This window comes from Felis catus, chromosome C2, assembly GCF_018350175.1.
Source record: "Felis catus isolate Fca126 chromosome C2, F.catus_Fca126_mat1.0, whole genome shotgun sequence".
In the NCBI taxonomy this organism is placed as follows: Eukaryota; Metazoa; Chordata; class Mammalia; order Carnivora; family Felidae; genus Felis; species Felis catus.
The window spans coordinates 67,309,132-67,326,665 of record NC_058376.1 but is presented as its reverse complement, the minus strand read 5'-3'; the positions used below and the strand labels follow the sequence as shown (position 1 = coordinate 67,326,665).

Here is a 17,534-nt window from a genome sequence, read left to right as displayed (position 1 = left end):
TTTCCATTTATTTGTGTCTTCTCAGTTCCTTTCATCAATGTCTTATAATTTTCAGTATACAAATCTTTCACATCCTTTGTTAAATTTATCCCTTTTTAAAAAATATATAATTTATTGTCCAGTTGGCTTCCATACAACACCCAGTGCTCATCCCAGCAAGTGCCCTCCTCAATGCCCATCACCCACTTTCCCCTCTCCCCCGCCCCACATCAACCCTCAATTTGTTCTCTGTACTTAAGAGCCTCTTATGGTTTGCCTCCCTCCCTCTCTGTAACTTTTTTTCCCCTTTCCCTCCCCCGTGGTCTTCTGTTAAGTTTCTCAAGATCCTCTTTCAACAATAGCCAAATTATGGAAAGAGCCTAAATGTCCATCAACTGATAAATGGATAAAGAAGATGTGGTTTATATATACAATGTTAAATTTATTCCAAAGTATTTTATTTTTTAAAATGCTATTATAAATGGCTTTATTTTCTTAATTTTGAGGGGATAGTTTGTTGTTGGTACAGAGAAACATAATTTTTGTATACTGATTTTATATCCTGAAACTTTATTGAATTTGTTAGTTGTAATAATTTTTAAAAGTTTTTTAAATGTTTTTTTATTTATTTTTGAGAGAGACAGAGCACTAGAGGGGGAGGGGCAGAGAGAGAGGGAGACCCAGGATCTGAAGCAGGCTCCAGGCTCTGAGCTTTTAGCACAGAGCCCCACACGGGACTCGCTGGAACCCATGAACTGTGAGATCATGACGTGAGCTGAAGTCAGACCCTTAACTGACTGAGCCACCCCAGCACCCTGATTGTAATAATTTTTTGGTGAAATCTTTAGGGTTTCTTATATGTAAGGCCATGTTATCTGCAAAAAGAAAATTTTGCTGCTTTCTGATTTGGGTGCCTATTATTTCTTTTCCTTGCCTCATTGATCTGGCTAGGACTTCCAGTACTATAATGAATAGATGTGGTGAGAATGGGCATCTTTATCTTCTTTCTGATTTTAGAGGAAATGCTTTTAGCTTTTTACCATTGAGTATAATATAACTGTGGGCTTGTATATGGCCTTAATTATACTGAGGTACATTCCTTCTGTACTTACTCAGTTGAGAGTTTTTATCATGAAAGGATGTTGAATTTTTTTAATGCTTATTCTCCATCTATTGAGATGATTATGTGATATTTATCATTCCTTCTGTTAATTTAGTATATCACATTTATTGATTTGTGGATATTGAACCATCCTTGTATCTTAGGAATAAATCCTACCTGACATGGTGAATGATCCTTTTAATGTGATGTTGAATTGAGTATGCTGGTATTTTGTTGAGGATTATTGAATCTATTTCATCAGGGATACTGGCCTATAATTTCCTTGTTGTGTCCTTGTCTGGATTCAGTATCCAGGTAATACTGTCCTCATAAAATGAATTTGAAAGTGTTTCCTCTCCTTCAGTTTTTTTTAGACTAGTTTGAGAAGGATTAGCATTAATTCTTCTTTCAGCATTTTTTTTAGAGTTTACTAGTGAAGCCATCAAGTTCTGGGCATTTCTTTGTTGAGAGGTTTTTGGGTCAATCTCTTTATGTTATTGGTTCAGATTTTGTTTCTCATGATTCATTCTTGGTAAGTTGTATGTTTCTAGGAATTCATCTGTGTCTTCCAAGTTATCCAATTTTTTTGCATATAGTTATTCATGGTAGTCTCTTAAGATCCCTTATATTACTGTATTCTCAGTTGTAGTGTCTCCTCCTTCACTTATGATTTTATTCATTTGAATGTCTCTTTTCTTAGTCTAGCTAAAGGTTTGTCAATTTTGTTTATCTTTTCAAAAAACCAGTTACATTGAAAAACTTAGTTTTATTGGTGTTTTCTATTGTTTTTTTGAGTCTCCATTTCCTTTATTCCTGCTTTGAGAATTATTTATTTCCTTCCTTCTGCTTTCACCTTAGTTTTTCTTTCGCTAGATCCTTGAAGTGTCAAGTTACATTGTTTATTTGTGATCTTTCTTTTTTCTTAATGTAGGAGGCTACCTCCACAAACTTTCCTCTTAAAACTGCTTTTGCTGTGTCTCATTAAGTTTCCATGGATATGCCATGTTTCCATTTTCATTTGTCTCAATATAATTTTTTATTTCCTTTGTGATTTCTTCTTTGACCCATTGATTCAGGAGCATATTGTTTAATTTCCACGTATTTGTGGATTTTCCAGTTTTCTTCTTGCTATTTTTTGCATATTAAAAGTAATTTTATTTCTTCTTTTAATGTTTTTCTTTAAATTTAATTCCAGTTGGTGATCATACAGTCTTGTATTAGTTTCAGGTGTACAATATGGTGATTCAGCAATTACATACATCACCTGGTGCTCATCACAAGTGCACTCCCTAATCCCCATCACTTATTTAACCCATCTTCCACCATATCCCCTCTGGTAACCATCAGTTCTCTGTAGTTAAGAGATTGTTTCTTGTTTCTCTCTCTCTTTGATTTTTAGTTTCATACCATTGTCATCAGAAATAATACTCAATATGATTTCAATATTCTTAAATTTGTAAAGACTTATTTTGTGGCCCAATATATGATCTATATCCTAGATAGTGTTCTGTGTGCGCTTGAAATGAATGTGTATTTTGCTGCTTTTGTTATGTATATGTCTGTAAGGTCCATTTAATTTAATGTGTAGTTCAAGTACATTGTTTTCTTATTGCTTTCTTATGCTTTTATTGCTTTTCTGTCTGGATGACATATCTGTTGTAAGGGAATTGAAGTCTACCACTATTATTGTATTGCTGTCTATTTCTGCCTTCAGTTCTGCGAACATTTGCTTAATATATTTAGCTTTCTGATACTGGGTGTATATATATTTACAAGTATTATATCCTCTTGATGAATTGACCCCTTTATCATTGACCCCTTTACCATTGACCTTTTCTCTGCCTGTCATTACAGTTTTTAATTAAAAGTTTATTTTGTCTTTTATTAGTCACCTTTGCTTTCTTTTGGTTACCATTTGCATGGAATATCTTTTTCCATCTCTTCACTTTCAGTCTCTGTGTAACCTTAGAGCCAAAGTGAGTCTCTTGTATGCAGCATATAGTCGGATTTTGTTTTTTTAAATCCATTCAGCCACTCCATGTCTTTTGATTGTATAATTTAATCCAATTATATTTAAAGTAATTTTTGAAAGAATTTACTATTGCCATTTTATTAATAGTTTTCTGACTGTTGTGTGGTTCATTTGTTCCTTTCTTCTCTTGCTGCCTTTATGGGTATTTCAATTTCTGACGTGTGGCTTTTCATGTCTTACATCATTTTAGTTGATTTAGTAGGTTGTAATTTTGAGTTATTTTGAGCATGACTCTTTGACATGCTTCCATTTTCTGTATGGATATTATTCTGCTATTTTTCTTAAAATGACTTTGTATGGAGATTGTGTTACTTTTCAGGTGCTCATTTTTGTGTTAATTTAATGTTGCTAAACTTTTAGAAGGACACTTATTTTGGATAGCCTTTCTAACTTCACAGAGTTCCCTCTTACATTGTTTTCCAATATTGGTTCAAATATGTGGCCATTGGATTTCTGAGATTTCCTGACTCCTTTTCTACTACCCCCAGCTCACTCTTTATCTGGATCTTCCTTTGTTGTCTGTTGACTCAGTTTTGATGCATTTTGGTTCTGCTCTTACTAGAGGCCCTGTTCTGAAAGAGAGCCATGACTCTTCAGTTTTGAGAGTTCATGGGACCCAGACTCTTTAGTCATTTTAAATCTTGCAGGCTCCTTGCTCTTATGTGTGTTGGAGTATGGATATACCTCCCTCTTTCAGCTGCTATTCTTTAATTGGCTCAGCACATTTTCCAGTGAATACCCACTGGCTCTTTTGTGGTTCTCTTGGTTTATCTGTCACAGTCTTATAGCTTCTGTATGGCAGCATTATTTTACCTCTTTCCTGTTAAGGTTTTTGGATGGAGAATTAAATATACATAGGACAGATTAACAGGGAAAGCATACAGATTTATTTAGTATAAATTTTAAGTGACACTGGAGCCCTCATAAGGAAATGAAGACTAAAAGAAGCAATTAGAATGGAACACTTATATATTGAGTTGGAAAAGGAGCAGTAAATTGTGATAACAGTACAAGGCAAAGGGGTAGTTAATCATGGAAAAGTGACTAGGAAGATAAGGATTCACATACAAGGTTTGTTTGTACAGATTCCTCTTGGCTTCAACTCCCCATCCCTGGAGATAAGAATGTTACTTTCCTTCTAATATAAGGAGGACATCTTCCATATGAGGTTTTGTATCTTGCTTTCAGGAAGAAAAAGGAGAGGTCAGAGCATCCTTCTTGTACCTGCTATTTTTCAAGTGCCTTTAGCTCAAAATAATCTTTAAGCCAAAGTGACAGATTTTGGGGTGGAACATTCTGCCACTCTTCACTTCCCTTTTCCTCCCACATGGACAACAATGACATGCAGATCTTGTGGCTGTTGGTGGTTTATCTATATCCATGTTTATTTTAGAGTTTGTGGGAAACTTTGTCACATTGTTTTTTTGGTAAAGCCTGTATATGGGTTTTTAGTTTTGTTATCTAGTTGCTTTGTCAATTTTTATGTGGGAAATCAGGAAGTTCCCATAATCTGTGCTGTTTGCAATCCCCATTTTTTCAGAGTCCCCATCAGTTGGTTGATTTTGTGTGTGTGTGTTTATTCCTGATGTGGTCTGAAAAATCTGAAGATAAAATGATTCTGTTTGATAGAGTAGGTTCTGTTATGACTTTCTTTGATTAGTGCAAATCTATGTGCCTATTAGGCACATAGTTAATGGTGTTCATTTCTTTCACTAATGATTGCTATAGAAAATTCAGTCTTGAGAGTTGAAAACAAAGTTTAGTCTGTGTAATGGTGAGTTGTGATTTTTTTTAACTGACTATAGTTATAAGTCTCACAGCTTGAATGAGTGGTTATATATGGTCCTATATATTTATGTGTGGCCCTATGTTGCCTTTTTAGTAGTTATATATATAGTTATATGTGGTCCTATGTTGCCCTTCTAGGAGTGGTTTTCTTTTTCCTAAAGTTTCATGTACATCTCTTTTCTAAGTGTTATATGCTAGTTTGGTTATCCAAGATAACCTGTTTTAGAAACAAAGACCTCACCACTTCTTTTTTAATTAAGGACCATGGTTGCCCTAAACATTATTACTGTTCTAAGTAGAAGAAAACTTTAGGGGTAATTGTTTTTAATTCAAGTGCTTATTTTGTACAAGAGCTTTTATATTTCTCCCTGCTGAGGCTTTTGAAGGCCAAATAACATTTTATCATTAAACATAAAATTTAGTGTAATTACTTATACTAGTGCTATGCGCAGTCCAGTTCTATTTTGATTTTTCCTATCAAAACATTAATATTCTCACTTCTATGGACTAGCAGTTGACACTGATCTGAATGAATGAATGAGTAAATAATAAATAAGGGATGTGTGGGTGTATGTGTATTTATATATTTGTGTGTATTATGTGTATGTATATTATTTTGTGTGTATTATCTATATTTGTCTTTTTCTTCTTTAGTGAGTTTTTTTAGCTTATATCTTTTAAGGAATTATCCCATTTCTTCTATGTTGATGAATTTATGGGCATAGAATTATTTGTACTGTTGTGTTACAATATTTTAATGTATGTTAGATCTGTACTGATGTCTCCTTTTTCTTTTTCTTTTTTTGTTTTGTTTTGTTTTGTTTTTATTTATTTTTGGGACAGAGAGAGACAGAGCATGAACGGGGGAGGGGCAGAGAGAGAGGGAGACACAGAATCAGAAACAGGCTCCAGGCTCCGAGCCATCAGCCCAGAGCCTGATGCGGGGCTCGAACTCACAGACCGCGAGATCGTGACCTGGCTGAAGTCGGACGCCCAACCGACTGCGCCACCCAGGCGCCCCAGATGTCTCCTTTTTCATAACTGATATTGATAACTGTGTCTTTATTTATTTATTTTTTTCTTGGTCAGCCTGACTAGAGCATTATCAATTTTGTTGATCTTTTCAAAGAACAAACTTTTTTTTTTTTAAGTTTTTATTTTAATTCTAGTTAGCTAACGTATAGTGTTATATTTATTTCAGGTGTACAATATAGTGATACAACAATTCCATACATCAGAGGCACCTGGGTGGCTCAGTCAGTTAAGCATCTGACTCTTGATTTCGGCTCAGGTGATGATTTCATGTTTTATGAGATAGAGCCTTGCATTGGGGTCTGTGCTGTCAGCACAGAGCTTGCTTGGGATTCTCTCTCTCCCTCTTTCTCTGCCCCTCCCCCCTCAAAATAAATAAACATAAAAAGAAAATTCCATATATTACCCGGTACTCATTACAATAAGTGCACTCCTTAATCCCCATCACCTAATTAACCCATCCCCTCACCCACCTCCCCTCTGGTAATCATCAGTTTGTTCTCTATAATTAAGAGTCTGTTTCTTTATTTGTCTCTTTTTTCCCCCTTTGCTTATTTGTTTTTTCTTAAATTCTTCATATGAGTGGTATCATATGGTATTTGCCTTTGTTGGACTGACTTATTTCACTTAGGATTATACTCTCTAGTTCCATCCATGTTATTGCAAATGGCAAGATTCTCTTATTTTTTTATGGTGGCATAATATTCTTTTTTGTGTATATATATATATATATATATATACATACATATACATACATACACATATATACGTATGTATATATGTATGTATATATACATATATGTATATATGTATATATACACACATACACATACACACATGTGTATACACATATATATGTATATATGTATGTATATATATACACATACCATATCTTCTTTATTCATCAATCTATGGACACACTTGGGCTGCTTCCATATCATGGCTGTTGTAAATAAACATAGGGGTATGTGTATCCCTTTGAATTAGTTTTTTGTATTCTTTGGGCAAATACCTAGTATTGCAATTGCTGGATCGTATGGTAGTTCTATTTTTAATTTTTTTTTTAATTTTTTTTCAACGTTTTTTATTTATTTTTGGGACAGAGAGAGACAGAGCATGAACGGGGGAGGGGCAGAGAGAGAGGGAGACACAGAATCGGAAACAGGCTCCAGGCTCTGAGCCATCAGCCCAGAGCCTGACGCGGGGCTCGAACTCATGGACCGCGAGATCGTGACCTGGCTGAAGTCGCTTAACCGACTGCGCCACCCAGGCGCCCCTATTTTTAACTTTTTGAGGAACCTCCATACTGTTTTCCAGAGTGGCTACACCAATTTGCATTCTCACCAACAGTGCAAGAGTGTTCCTTTTTCTCCACATCCTTGCCAACACCTGTTGTTTCTTGTGTTGTTGATTTTAGCTATTCTGACAAGCGTGAAGTGATAAACCATTGTGGTTTGATTTGCATTGCCCTTATGGTAAGTGATGATGAACACCTTATGTGTCAGCCATCTCCATGACTTCTTTGAAGAAATGTCTGTTCATGTCTTCTGCCCATAATTTAATTAGATGATGATTATTTTTTTTAGTGTTGAGTTTTATACTAACCCTTTATAGGATATGTCATTTGCAAATATCTTCTCCCATTCTGCAAGTTGACTTTGCATTTTGTTGATATTTCCTTTGCTGTGCAGAAGCTTTTCATTTTGATATAGTCCCAATAATTTATTTTTGCATTTTCCCCCTTGTCTTAGGAGATATATCTAGAAAAAAGTGCAACAGCCAATGTCAAAGAGGTTACTGCCTGTGTTCTCTTCTAGGATTTTTATGGTTTCAGATCTCACATTCAGGTCTTTAATCCATTTTGAATCTATTTTTGTGTAAGGTATAGGAAAGTGATCCAGTTTCTTTCTTTTTGCATGTTGCTGTCCCGTGTTCCTAATGTTTTCCTCTTCCTTATTGAAGAAAGTCTTTTTCCCATTGGATATTCTTTCCTGCTTTGTCAAAGATTAATTGACCATATCGTTGTGGGTTTATTTCTCGGTTTTCTATTCTGTTCCATTGATCTATGGGTCTGTTTTTGTGCCAGTACCATACTATTTTGATTACCACAGTTTTGTAATATAACTTGAATTTCAGAATTGTGATGCCTACAGCTTTGTTTCTCTTTTTCATGATTGCTTTTGCTATTTGGGGTCTTTGGTGGTTCCATACAAATTGTAGAATTGTTTGTTCTAGTTCTGTGAAAAATGGTGTTGGATTTGGGGGGGGTTGCATTAAGTCTGTTGATTGCTTTGGGTAGTATAGACATTTTAATAATATTTGTTCTTCCAATCCATGAGCATGGAATGTTTTTCCATTTCTTTGTGTCATTTACAGTTTCTTTCTTCAGTGTTTTATAGTTTTTAGAATACAATTATTTCTCTTCTTTAGTTAGGTTTATCCCTAGGTATTTAATTATTTTTGGTGCAGTTACAAATGGGATTGTTTTCTTAATTTCTCTTCTGCTTCATTATTGGTGTATAGAAATGCAACAGATTTCTGTACATTGATTTTGTATCCTGCAGTTTTACTGAATTCATTTATCAGTTCTAGCAGTTTTTGATGGAGTCTTTTGGGTTTTTTATATATAGTATCATGTCATCTGCAAATAATGAAAGTTTCAGTTCTTCCTTATCTATTTGGATGCCTTTTATTTCTTTCTCTTACCTGATTGCTGTGGCCAGGACTTCTATGTTGAATAAAAGCAGTGAGAGTGGACATCCTTCTCTTGTTCCTAACCTTAGAGGAAAATCTCAGTTTTTGATGTTGGCTGTGGGTTTTTCATATATGGCTTTTATTATGTTGAGGTATGTTCTCTCTACAGCTACTTTGCTGAAGATTTTTATCATGAATTGATATTGTACTTTATCAACTGCCTTTTCTGTATCTATTGAAATGATCTTGTGGTTCTTTTTTTTTTTTTAATTTTTTTTTTTAACGTTTATTTATTTTTGAGACAGAGAGAGACAGAGCATGAACAGGGGAGGGGCAGAGAGAGAGGGAGACACAGAATCAGAAGCAGGCTCCAGGCTCTGAGCCATCAGCCCAGAGCCCGACGCGGGGCTCGAACTCACGGACCGCGAGATCATGACCTGGGCTGAAGTAGGACGTCTAACCGACTGAGCCACCCAGGCGCCCTGATCTTGTGGTTCTTAACCTTCCTCTTATTGATGTGATTATCACACTGATTGATTTGCAAATATTGAACCATTCTTGTAGCCTAGGAATAAATCCTCCTTGATCATGAATGATTTTTTTAAAATACTAATTTGATTTGCTAGTATTTTGTTGAGGATTTTTAAATCTGTGTTCATCAGGGATACTGACTTGTAGTTCTGTTAAGTGGTGTCTTTATCTGTTTTTGAAATCAGTCTACTACTGGCCTCATAGAATGAATTTGAAAGTTTTCCTCCCTTTGCTATGTTTTTGCAAAATTTTGAGAAGAATAGCTAAATGGTATTCTAGTTTGGTAGAATTCACCTCTGACTTGTTTTGCTGGGAGTTTTTGACTACTGATTCAGTTTCTTTTCTGGTTATCAGTCTGTTCAGATTTTCTATTTCTTGTTTCTTTTTTGATAGTTTATGTGTTTCTAGGAATTTATCTATTTCTTCCAGGTTGTCCAGTTTGTTGACATATAGTGTTTCATAATATTCTCTTATAATTGTTTGCATTTCTGTGGTGTTGGTTGTTATTTCTCCTCTCATTTGTGATTTTATTTGAGTCCTTCCTTCCTCCCCCCCCCCCCCCCCTTTGATAAGTCTGGCTCCTGGCTTCATTGATCTATGCTATTTTTTTAGTTTCCATATCATTTATTTGCTCTAATCTTTATTATTTCCTTCCTTTTGCTGGTTTTAGGTTTTGTTTGTGTTTCTTTTTTTTAGCTCCTTTAGGTATAAGGTTAGGTTGTTTATTTGAAAATTTATTACTTCTTGAGGTAGGTAGGTCCGTATTGCAATTAACTTCCCTCTTAGAACTGCTTTTGCTGCATCCCAAAGCTTTTGGACCATTGTATTTTCATTTTCATTTGTTTCCATATATTTTTTTATTTCTTCTTTTGTTTCCTGATTAACACATTCATTGTTTAGTAGCATGTTATTTAAACTCCATGTATTTGTGTTCTTTCCAGATTTTTTCTTGTGATTGACTTGTATTTTCATAGCATTGTGTTCAATAACAATGTATGGTATGACTTCAGTTTTCTTGAATTTGTTTAGGCTTATTTTGTGATCTGTTCTGGAGAATGCTCCCTGTGCACTTGAGAAGAATATGTATTTGGGGCACCCAGGTGGCTCAGTCAAGTTAATCGTTCGACTCTTGGTTTCCTTTCAGGTCATAATCTCAGGGTTCATGAGATTGGGATTCTCTCTCTCCCTTTCTCTCTGCCCCTGTCCCACTCACACTCTCTCTCTCAAAATAAATAAACTTAAAAAAAAAATCTCTTGTTACAGTCTTTGTTTTAAAGTCTGCTTTGTCCCATATAACTATTGGTACTCAAGCTCTCTTTTGACATCCATTTGCATGATAAATATTTCTCCGTGCCCTATTTTCAATCTGCATGTATCTTTAGGTCTGAAATGAGTCTTCTCCTGTAGGCAGCTTACAGATGGCCTTATTTTTTTAAATCTGTTCTGTCACACTGTGTCTTTTAATTGGAGTGTTTAGTACACTTACATCCAAAGTAATTGTTGATAGGTATGTATTTACTGCCGTTTTATTATTTATTTTATGGTTGTTCCTGGAGATATTCTCTGATCCTTTCTTGTCTTTATCTCTTTCATAGTTTGCTGATTTTCTTTAGTGATATATTTGGATTTCTTTCTCTTTATACTTTGCATATTTTTTAGTGGTTTTTGATATAAGGGTACCATTAGGTTTGTATATAACCTCTTCTGCAGATAGCAGTCTATGTTACATTCAGGTAATTTTAGTTTGAACTTACTCTTTAAGAATCATCTTTTGGTTTTAGTGATTTTCTGTATTTTTCTATTTTCAATTTTATTAGTCTCTGCTCTAACCTGAATTTTTTTCTGCTTATATTTGTTTTACTTTGCTCTTCTTTTTCTAATTTCCTACAGAAGCAGCACAGGTTGCTGATTTAAATCCCTTTTCCTTTTCTAATATATGCATTTAATGCTATACATTTAAACAAGGATTATATTTAAATTTTAGCAAAACCACATAGGTTATCAGGAAACCCTCCTGAAAGAATGGGGTTCATGAGGGCACATAAAAAGAAAAATTTTGTTACATCACAGGATTTATTTGACAAAGTAGGAGAGAATAATCTTCTGGCAGGGGAAGGAATGTTAGAAGTTCATGTTTGTAAATGAAATTATGATGAAAGAAAATGGATTAAAGGTAACCAATAAGACATTTTTACTTCCCACAAAACAATTATGTATCTGTATTTTATTTAGAAAATGTTAGTGGTGGTTATTTGAGTGCAGTGCAGTTGCCACTGAAAAGAACACTATGTGACTACACTGCACATACTCAAATGCCTTTTTAAAAAATTTTTTTTTAATGTTTATTTTGTTTTTTTTGAGAGAGAGAGAGAAAACATGAATGGGGGAGGGGCAGAGAGAGAGGGAGGACACAGAATCTGAAGCAGTCTCCAGGCTTTGAGCTGTCAGCCCAGAGCCTGACATGGGGCTCGAACTCACTAACCGTGAGATCATGACCTGAGCTGAAGTCGGATGCTCTACCCAGGCGCCCCTCAAATGCATTTTTAAATACATCATCATGCTTTTCACTTATAGATGATATAGTTGCCAGTACAAGAGAAGCCTATGTCCATTTTACTGTTTATGTTTTCTTTTCCTGCAGAAATGCTGAGCCGATTGTCAGGATTAGCCAATGTTGTTTTGCATGAATTATCAGGAGATGACACTGATCAGAATATGAGGGCTTCCCTAGACCCTGTGAGTAGCTCCGTTCTAAATTAAACTGATGAGACATATATTCTGTGTTCTTCTGAGGAAAAGGAAGATAGAAGGTTTTGAGCAGCCTCCATTGTGCTAGGTGGAAGAGAGGATTAAGAAAAATATTGATACTTTATAAATGATCCTTCTCCTATAAGTTTGTAGCCTATAAGCCACAGTGATGGGAGGCAAGTCCTGGATGAGATTGGAAAGATCTTTCTCATTGTCCTCTGAGCCTTGTTTAGTGCTAGCTAGATTGTTTTAACTTCTCCTCAGGTATATATCCTGTTCCCTAGGAAAGGTTTGAATAATAAGTGGCAGTACTAGGGCACCTTTCAGGTTTGAAGATATGTTTGCTATTGTAAATTTATCCACACTTGTCTTATAGTTTGCATTGTATTTTCTGATGGTCACATAAGGAATCAAAAGAAGCCCTTTAGTTTTCTGAAAGACAAGCAGTATTGCCTAGTGGTTGAGAGAATTTTATTCAACTGCTCTCTTAAATTTAAATTTTGGGGTCTTCCACTTGCTAGTTTGTTATCTTTGCTTCCCTTTATTTTTCTCTTTGGTAAAATTAGGATAATCTCATAAATGAGATAATGTTTGTGAAATGCTTCACATTTCTAAAATACTCAATATATTTTCATGGCTATGATGATAATTATTGTCTCAGAGTTAGATTTCTTAAGTACGGAGGTGAGTTGGGGAAAAGATAAAATGATGTTGCAATGAAGGAACTCTTTTCTCTCAGTGCTAATGTCTTTTCCCTGGTGCATTGGCAACTTTTTGTCTAAATACTAGGCATTACCCCAAGAATCTGACATGGAATTTAACAATAGAACACAAGAGGATGTTCTGGAGCGCCTGGCTTATGCTGAGCAGTTGGTGGTGGAGCTAAAAGAAATCGTTAGACAGAAGGACATTCAACTGCAACAAAAGGATGAAGTTCTACAGGTACCATGGTTTTTCTCCTTTCCTGCCAAGCATTTGATAAAAGACAGACACAACATTCACTTACATTTTTCTTTTCACTTAAGTGATTAGAGAATGTGATTCTTATTTCCCTCATACTGTAAAATGATGCCTATTGAGAATAACTTTTTGTTATGTACTAGGTATGTGATGAATAAACATTTATATACTACCATCATTGTTCTCTGACAGGAAGAAAGAAAAGCTGCTGATAATAAAATAAAAAAACTAAAACTTCATGCTAAGGCCAAATTAACTTCTTTGAATAAGCACATAGAAGAAATGAAGGCACAAGGAGGGACTGTCCTGCCTACAGAACCTCAGTCAGAGGAGCAACTTTCCAAGGTACGGTGACTGGATATAATACACATTTTCTGAGTGGAAAAGCCTCCCATTATAACAGATCTTCCCTAATCACAAAAATTTATGAAGTTACAACACTAAATGTTGTACTTTCTTATTGAGCTTGCAGTCTAGCTGGGCTCTGGGCCACACACAGATAGAATAAAAGGCGAACAGAAAATATAGAAATGAAATGTGACCTAGGCCTTCAGAGTATTAAAAAAGGCTAACAGGAAAAATATACTGGAGTGAGGAATTTAGATGGGAGAGGCACATACTTTTTGGTGGAATTTCATCTTTGGTTAGAATATTAAACTACATAGTCTGTAAGATTTCCACCAGCTCTGAATTCTTTTAGTCAGTGACTTGACATAGAATATTCTGTATCTTCATGTGGCCATATATTAGTGGATTAATGTTTCATGCATTGTAACTGAATCAACTAGATTGCCTTGGGCTCCCTGTGAGGGGTGCTTTCTTGGTTTATGACTGTCACCTGTCACCAGCAAAACAATTTAAGATCAGGGTTAGAGGAATAAGGAAAGTGGTGCCTTTTAAGAAAGAGTATTGTCCCAACACATTACTATTGCTTTTCTATACGGTTAAACCCCAGATATTCACATTCAACCAGCCATTTAGTGAACAAGAAACTTCAGTTTTTTGAAGTCTAGCAAGGAGCTTTAGAATATGACGGAGGCCGGCATATCACATGTGCACATTGTAGTTGGCCTAGCCTTAACTCTGCCTAAGAGATCTATTTATTTTTATTTTCATTTTCTTTTTTTTAAGTGTTTATTTATTTATTTATTTATTTAAATTTTTTTTTTTTCAACGTTTATTTTTGGGACAGAGAGAGACAGAGCATGAATGGGGGAGGGGCAGAGAGAGAGGGAGACACAGAATCGGAAACAGGCTCCAGGCTCTGAGCCATCAGCCCAGAGCCTGACGCGGGGCTCGAACTCACGGACCGTGAGATCGTGACCTGGCTGAAGTCGGACGCTTAACCGACTGCGCCACCCAGGCGCCCCAAATGTTTTTTTATTTTTGAGAGAGAGAGAGAGAGAAAGAGAGAGAGAGAGAGAGACAGAGTGCAAGCAGCCAAGGGGCAGAGAGAAAGGGAGACACAGAATCTGAAGCAGGCTCCAGGCTCTGAGCTGTCAGCACAGAGCCTGATGCGGGGCTTGAACACACAGACCGTGAGTTCATGACCTGAGCTGAAGTCAGAACCTTAACCGACTGAGCCACCCAGGCACCCCATTATTTTCATTTTCTTAATTCCACCTTGTTCAATGTTTTTAGTTTTGGGAAATGAGGTTGTAATTGATTCTCTAGGCACAACCCTTGGGGTCACTGGTTAGCTTCCTAGTACCCTGGTTAGTCTTTTTCCTCTGGATCTAATGCTCAGAAGACATTACTTTTCCATAGCTTTATTTAACTTCTCAAAACTTATTTTAGGAGCTTTTCTCATTCTTCTCAGATTACTTGTTCATCTAGATTCTTTTCTGAGTTCTTGGTTTTTCCTCTGATAATTGTTTCTTCTCATAGTTGTGGTACCAGCCTGTCTCCCCACGTTGCTTTGTTTCTTCTAACTTTCCCTCTACTATGTTGTTAGATTTTTAAGTTATCCATTTTATACTCTGCTTTTTTTTTTTTAAAGGCCTGAGACCACAACTTCATTTCCTTCTTCTGTTAAATAAGAGGGTTGAATTCAAATGATTTCTAAGTTTCAGCAATTAGTTATAGCAGCTTTATACTATTGGATACCCATTTACAGAGCTAGACAGTCTCTGGAAAGTAAGTCGAAGAAATGACAGCAATCCTCAGATGCTTGACAAAGTATTATGTAGAAGAAAGTATAAAATTATCTTGCGTAGTTCTAATAAGCAGACTTGGTTCATTTGAGGGTGGTGAATTCAGTAGGGAGGGAGAGTCTGGTTCAATCTGAGGAAGAACTTTTCGGGGGGAAAAAATAGACTTGAAAGATTTGGATTTCCCTTTACTGGGTCTTGTATGATGTTTTGCCCCTCACTTAACAGCACCTGTGTTTTCCTAAATTCTGTCCTCTGGTTTTTCAAGGCAGTGAGACTATGAATTTTCTATTAAGTTTTAGTCCTGTGTGGTGCTGACTGGTTTTGTCCTCAGACAAAAAAACCATAAAAATGGGAAACTCAGTATCATTTCTTCCAAGTATTGACTCCCTTCCAGTATCTTCCTGCTTTTGGTTGCCCTCTAGCATTTCCAAGTAGCTGTTTTCCTGTATTGTTCAGAGTTGATAGCTGTTATCTGATTGAGGATGAGTCTAGCAAGGAGCTACCTGGTCATACTAAAATGGGAAAACTCTAAGATTCCTTCCTGGTTGATAGGTCAGGTGTTATTTCTTGCTCCCATTTATGAAACTATAATCAAATAGTTATATAGGGCAAGTTAGAACAAAAGATCACATATGTATTCGTTGTAATTATTTTAAATAAATAACTTTATCTCCTGTATTTTCAGTATGATAAGAGTTCTACAGAGGAAGAGATGGAAGTAGAAAAGATAAAACATAAACTCCAGGAGAAGGAAGAACTAATTAGCTGTTTGCAAGCCCAACTTACCCAGGCACAGGCAGAGCAAACTACACAGGTAGGGGTGTTTAGTCACCTCATAATCATTAGGTTAATGAATCACTAAGGCCCAATGGATTATTATACCATAAATACATTTTTCTAGATACCCAACAGATGCTTACCTATGTATCTGTCAATTTTCTTTCTTCTTCCCTTTCCTTCCCTCACCAACTTCCCTTCCTTCCTGCCTAAGTCTAGTAATCAGTGTTTGCCATTCGTGGTTGATATTTGTGGATTCCTATTATGCTTTTTTTAAAAAAAATTTTTAATGTTTATTCACCCTTGACAGAGAGAGAGAGAGAGACAGAGCACGAGTGGGGTGGGGCAGAGAGAGAGGGAGACACAGAATCCGAAGCAGGCTCCAGGCTCTGAGCTGTAGCACAGAGCCTGATGCAGGGCTCGAACTCACAGACCACGAGATCATGACCTGAGCCGAAGTCTGATGCTCAACCAACTGAGCCACCCAGACGCCCCCTATTATGCTTTTTTAATATATGGTTTCACATATTTTTTATTTCAGAAGAGTTTTCTTGAATTATATAGCTTGTAATATTTGGTATGTTTTCTTCTTTAAGAACTTCTATTATCTGTAGGTTCCTTCTTTGATTATCTTTAGTATTTGTCACTCTTAGTTCCTTTTTCTTTCTTTCTTCACTGTAACTTTCTTTTTTTTTCTTACTTCACTTAAGGCATTCTGTTTTGTGTTTGTTTACTTTTGTGTTATTTCTTGTTTAGATTTCTTTTTCTGAAATTTCTAATTTTGATTTATGTTGTTCTTCTGTGTTTTATATAATTTTCTTTTTTTTTAACAACTTTTGAAATACATGGCGGGTTTGGTTTTTTATTTTATTTTATTTTTAACATGTCTCAGTTCTGTTATTATGACCTTTAAGAATATTATTCTGCTCCTTAGTCTTTTTTTTAATAATAACTTTGTATGAAATTTAACCTTGATCCTTTTATGTTCCTTATTTTTGTGTGCAGTTAATTTTTCTAAACTTTTGGAGAGAGGCTTCATTCAGGAGAACTTTATTTACTGAAGAGACTTTTCTCTCTCTCTCTCTCTCTCTCTCTCTCTCTCTCTCTCTCTCTCTTTTGTGTGTGTGTGTGTGTGTGTGTGTGTGTGTGTGTCTGTCCAAAGATCTGGCAGCTGGATTCAATAGTAATATAATGTAAATCACATGTATAATTTTAAAAATTTTGTAGTGGCTATATTACAAAAGATAAAGAACAGGAAGGTAAAATTAATTTCAAAAATATTTTTCATTTAGTCCAATATATTCAAAATATACTTTTGAAATTAATGTAGTTATTTTTGTGTATTTTACTTTTTCTTTTTTTGCACTGTCTGAAATTTGGTGTGTATTTTTACATTATGTCTCAATTTGGGTTACTAAATTCTCATTAGAAATACTTCATCTCTGTGTAGATTTCATAAAATTTCCAATTGAAAAAGTAGATTCATTTTAAGTTGTTCCAGACATACTTAAACGCTTTCCAATAACTGAACTGAGGGCTGAAACATCATTTTTCGTATAATCTGCATAGGTATCAACTGTGACTCATGTTGTCTGCATAAAGGATTCAGATAAACACATTGCAGTGTTACATGAGTATGTAGGAAAAAATCATTCAAACTGAGTGAATCCACTGATACTGACTAGATGATGTATTTATTGTAATACTAGGAATAGCACGCATACTTCTTACTTGTTTA

The 17,534-nt window shown here is 35.5% G+C and overlaps 1 protein-coding gene across 6 annotated transcripts in view; it reads left to right on the top strand.

Moving 5' to 3' along the window:
• GOLGB1 (golgin B1) overlaps positions 1 to 17,534 on the top strand; it is a 91,651-nt gene that overhangs the window by 11,814 nt on the left and 62,303 nt on the right. For all 6 annotated transcript variants that reach the window (XM_023260208.2, XM_023260207.2, XM_023260206.2 and 3 more), the window contains exons 2-5: positions 11,800 to 11,894; positions 12,696 to 12,848; positions 13,059 to 13,211; positions 15,705 to 15,833. In XM_023260208.2, coding sequence (XP_023115976.2) covers positions 11,802 to 11,894; positions 12,696 to 12,848; positions 13,059 to 13,211; positions 15,705 to 15,833 — 528 coding nt within the window. In that variant the 5' untranslated portion in view covers positions 11,800 to 11,801. The remainder of the gene's footprint in view (positions 1 to 11,799; positions 11,895 to 12,695; positions 12,849 to 13,058; positions 13,212 to 15,704; positions 15,834 to 17,534) is intronic.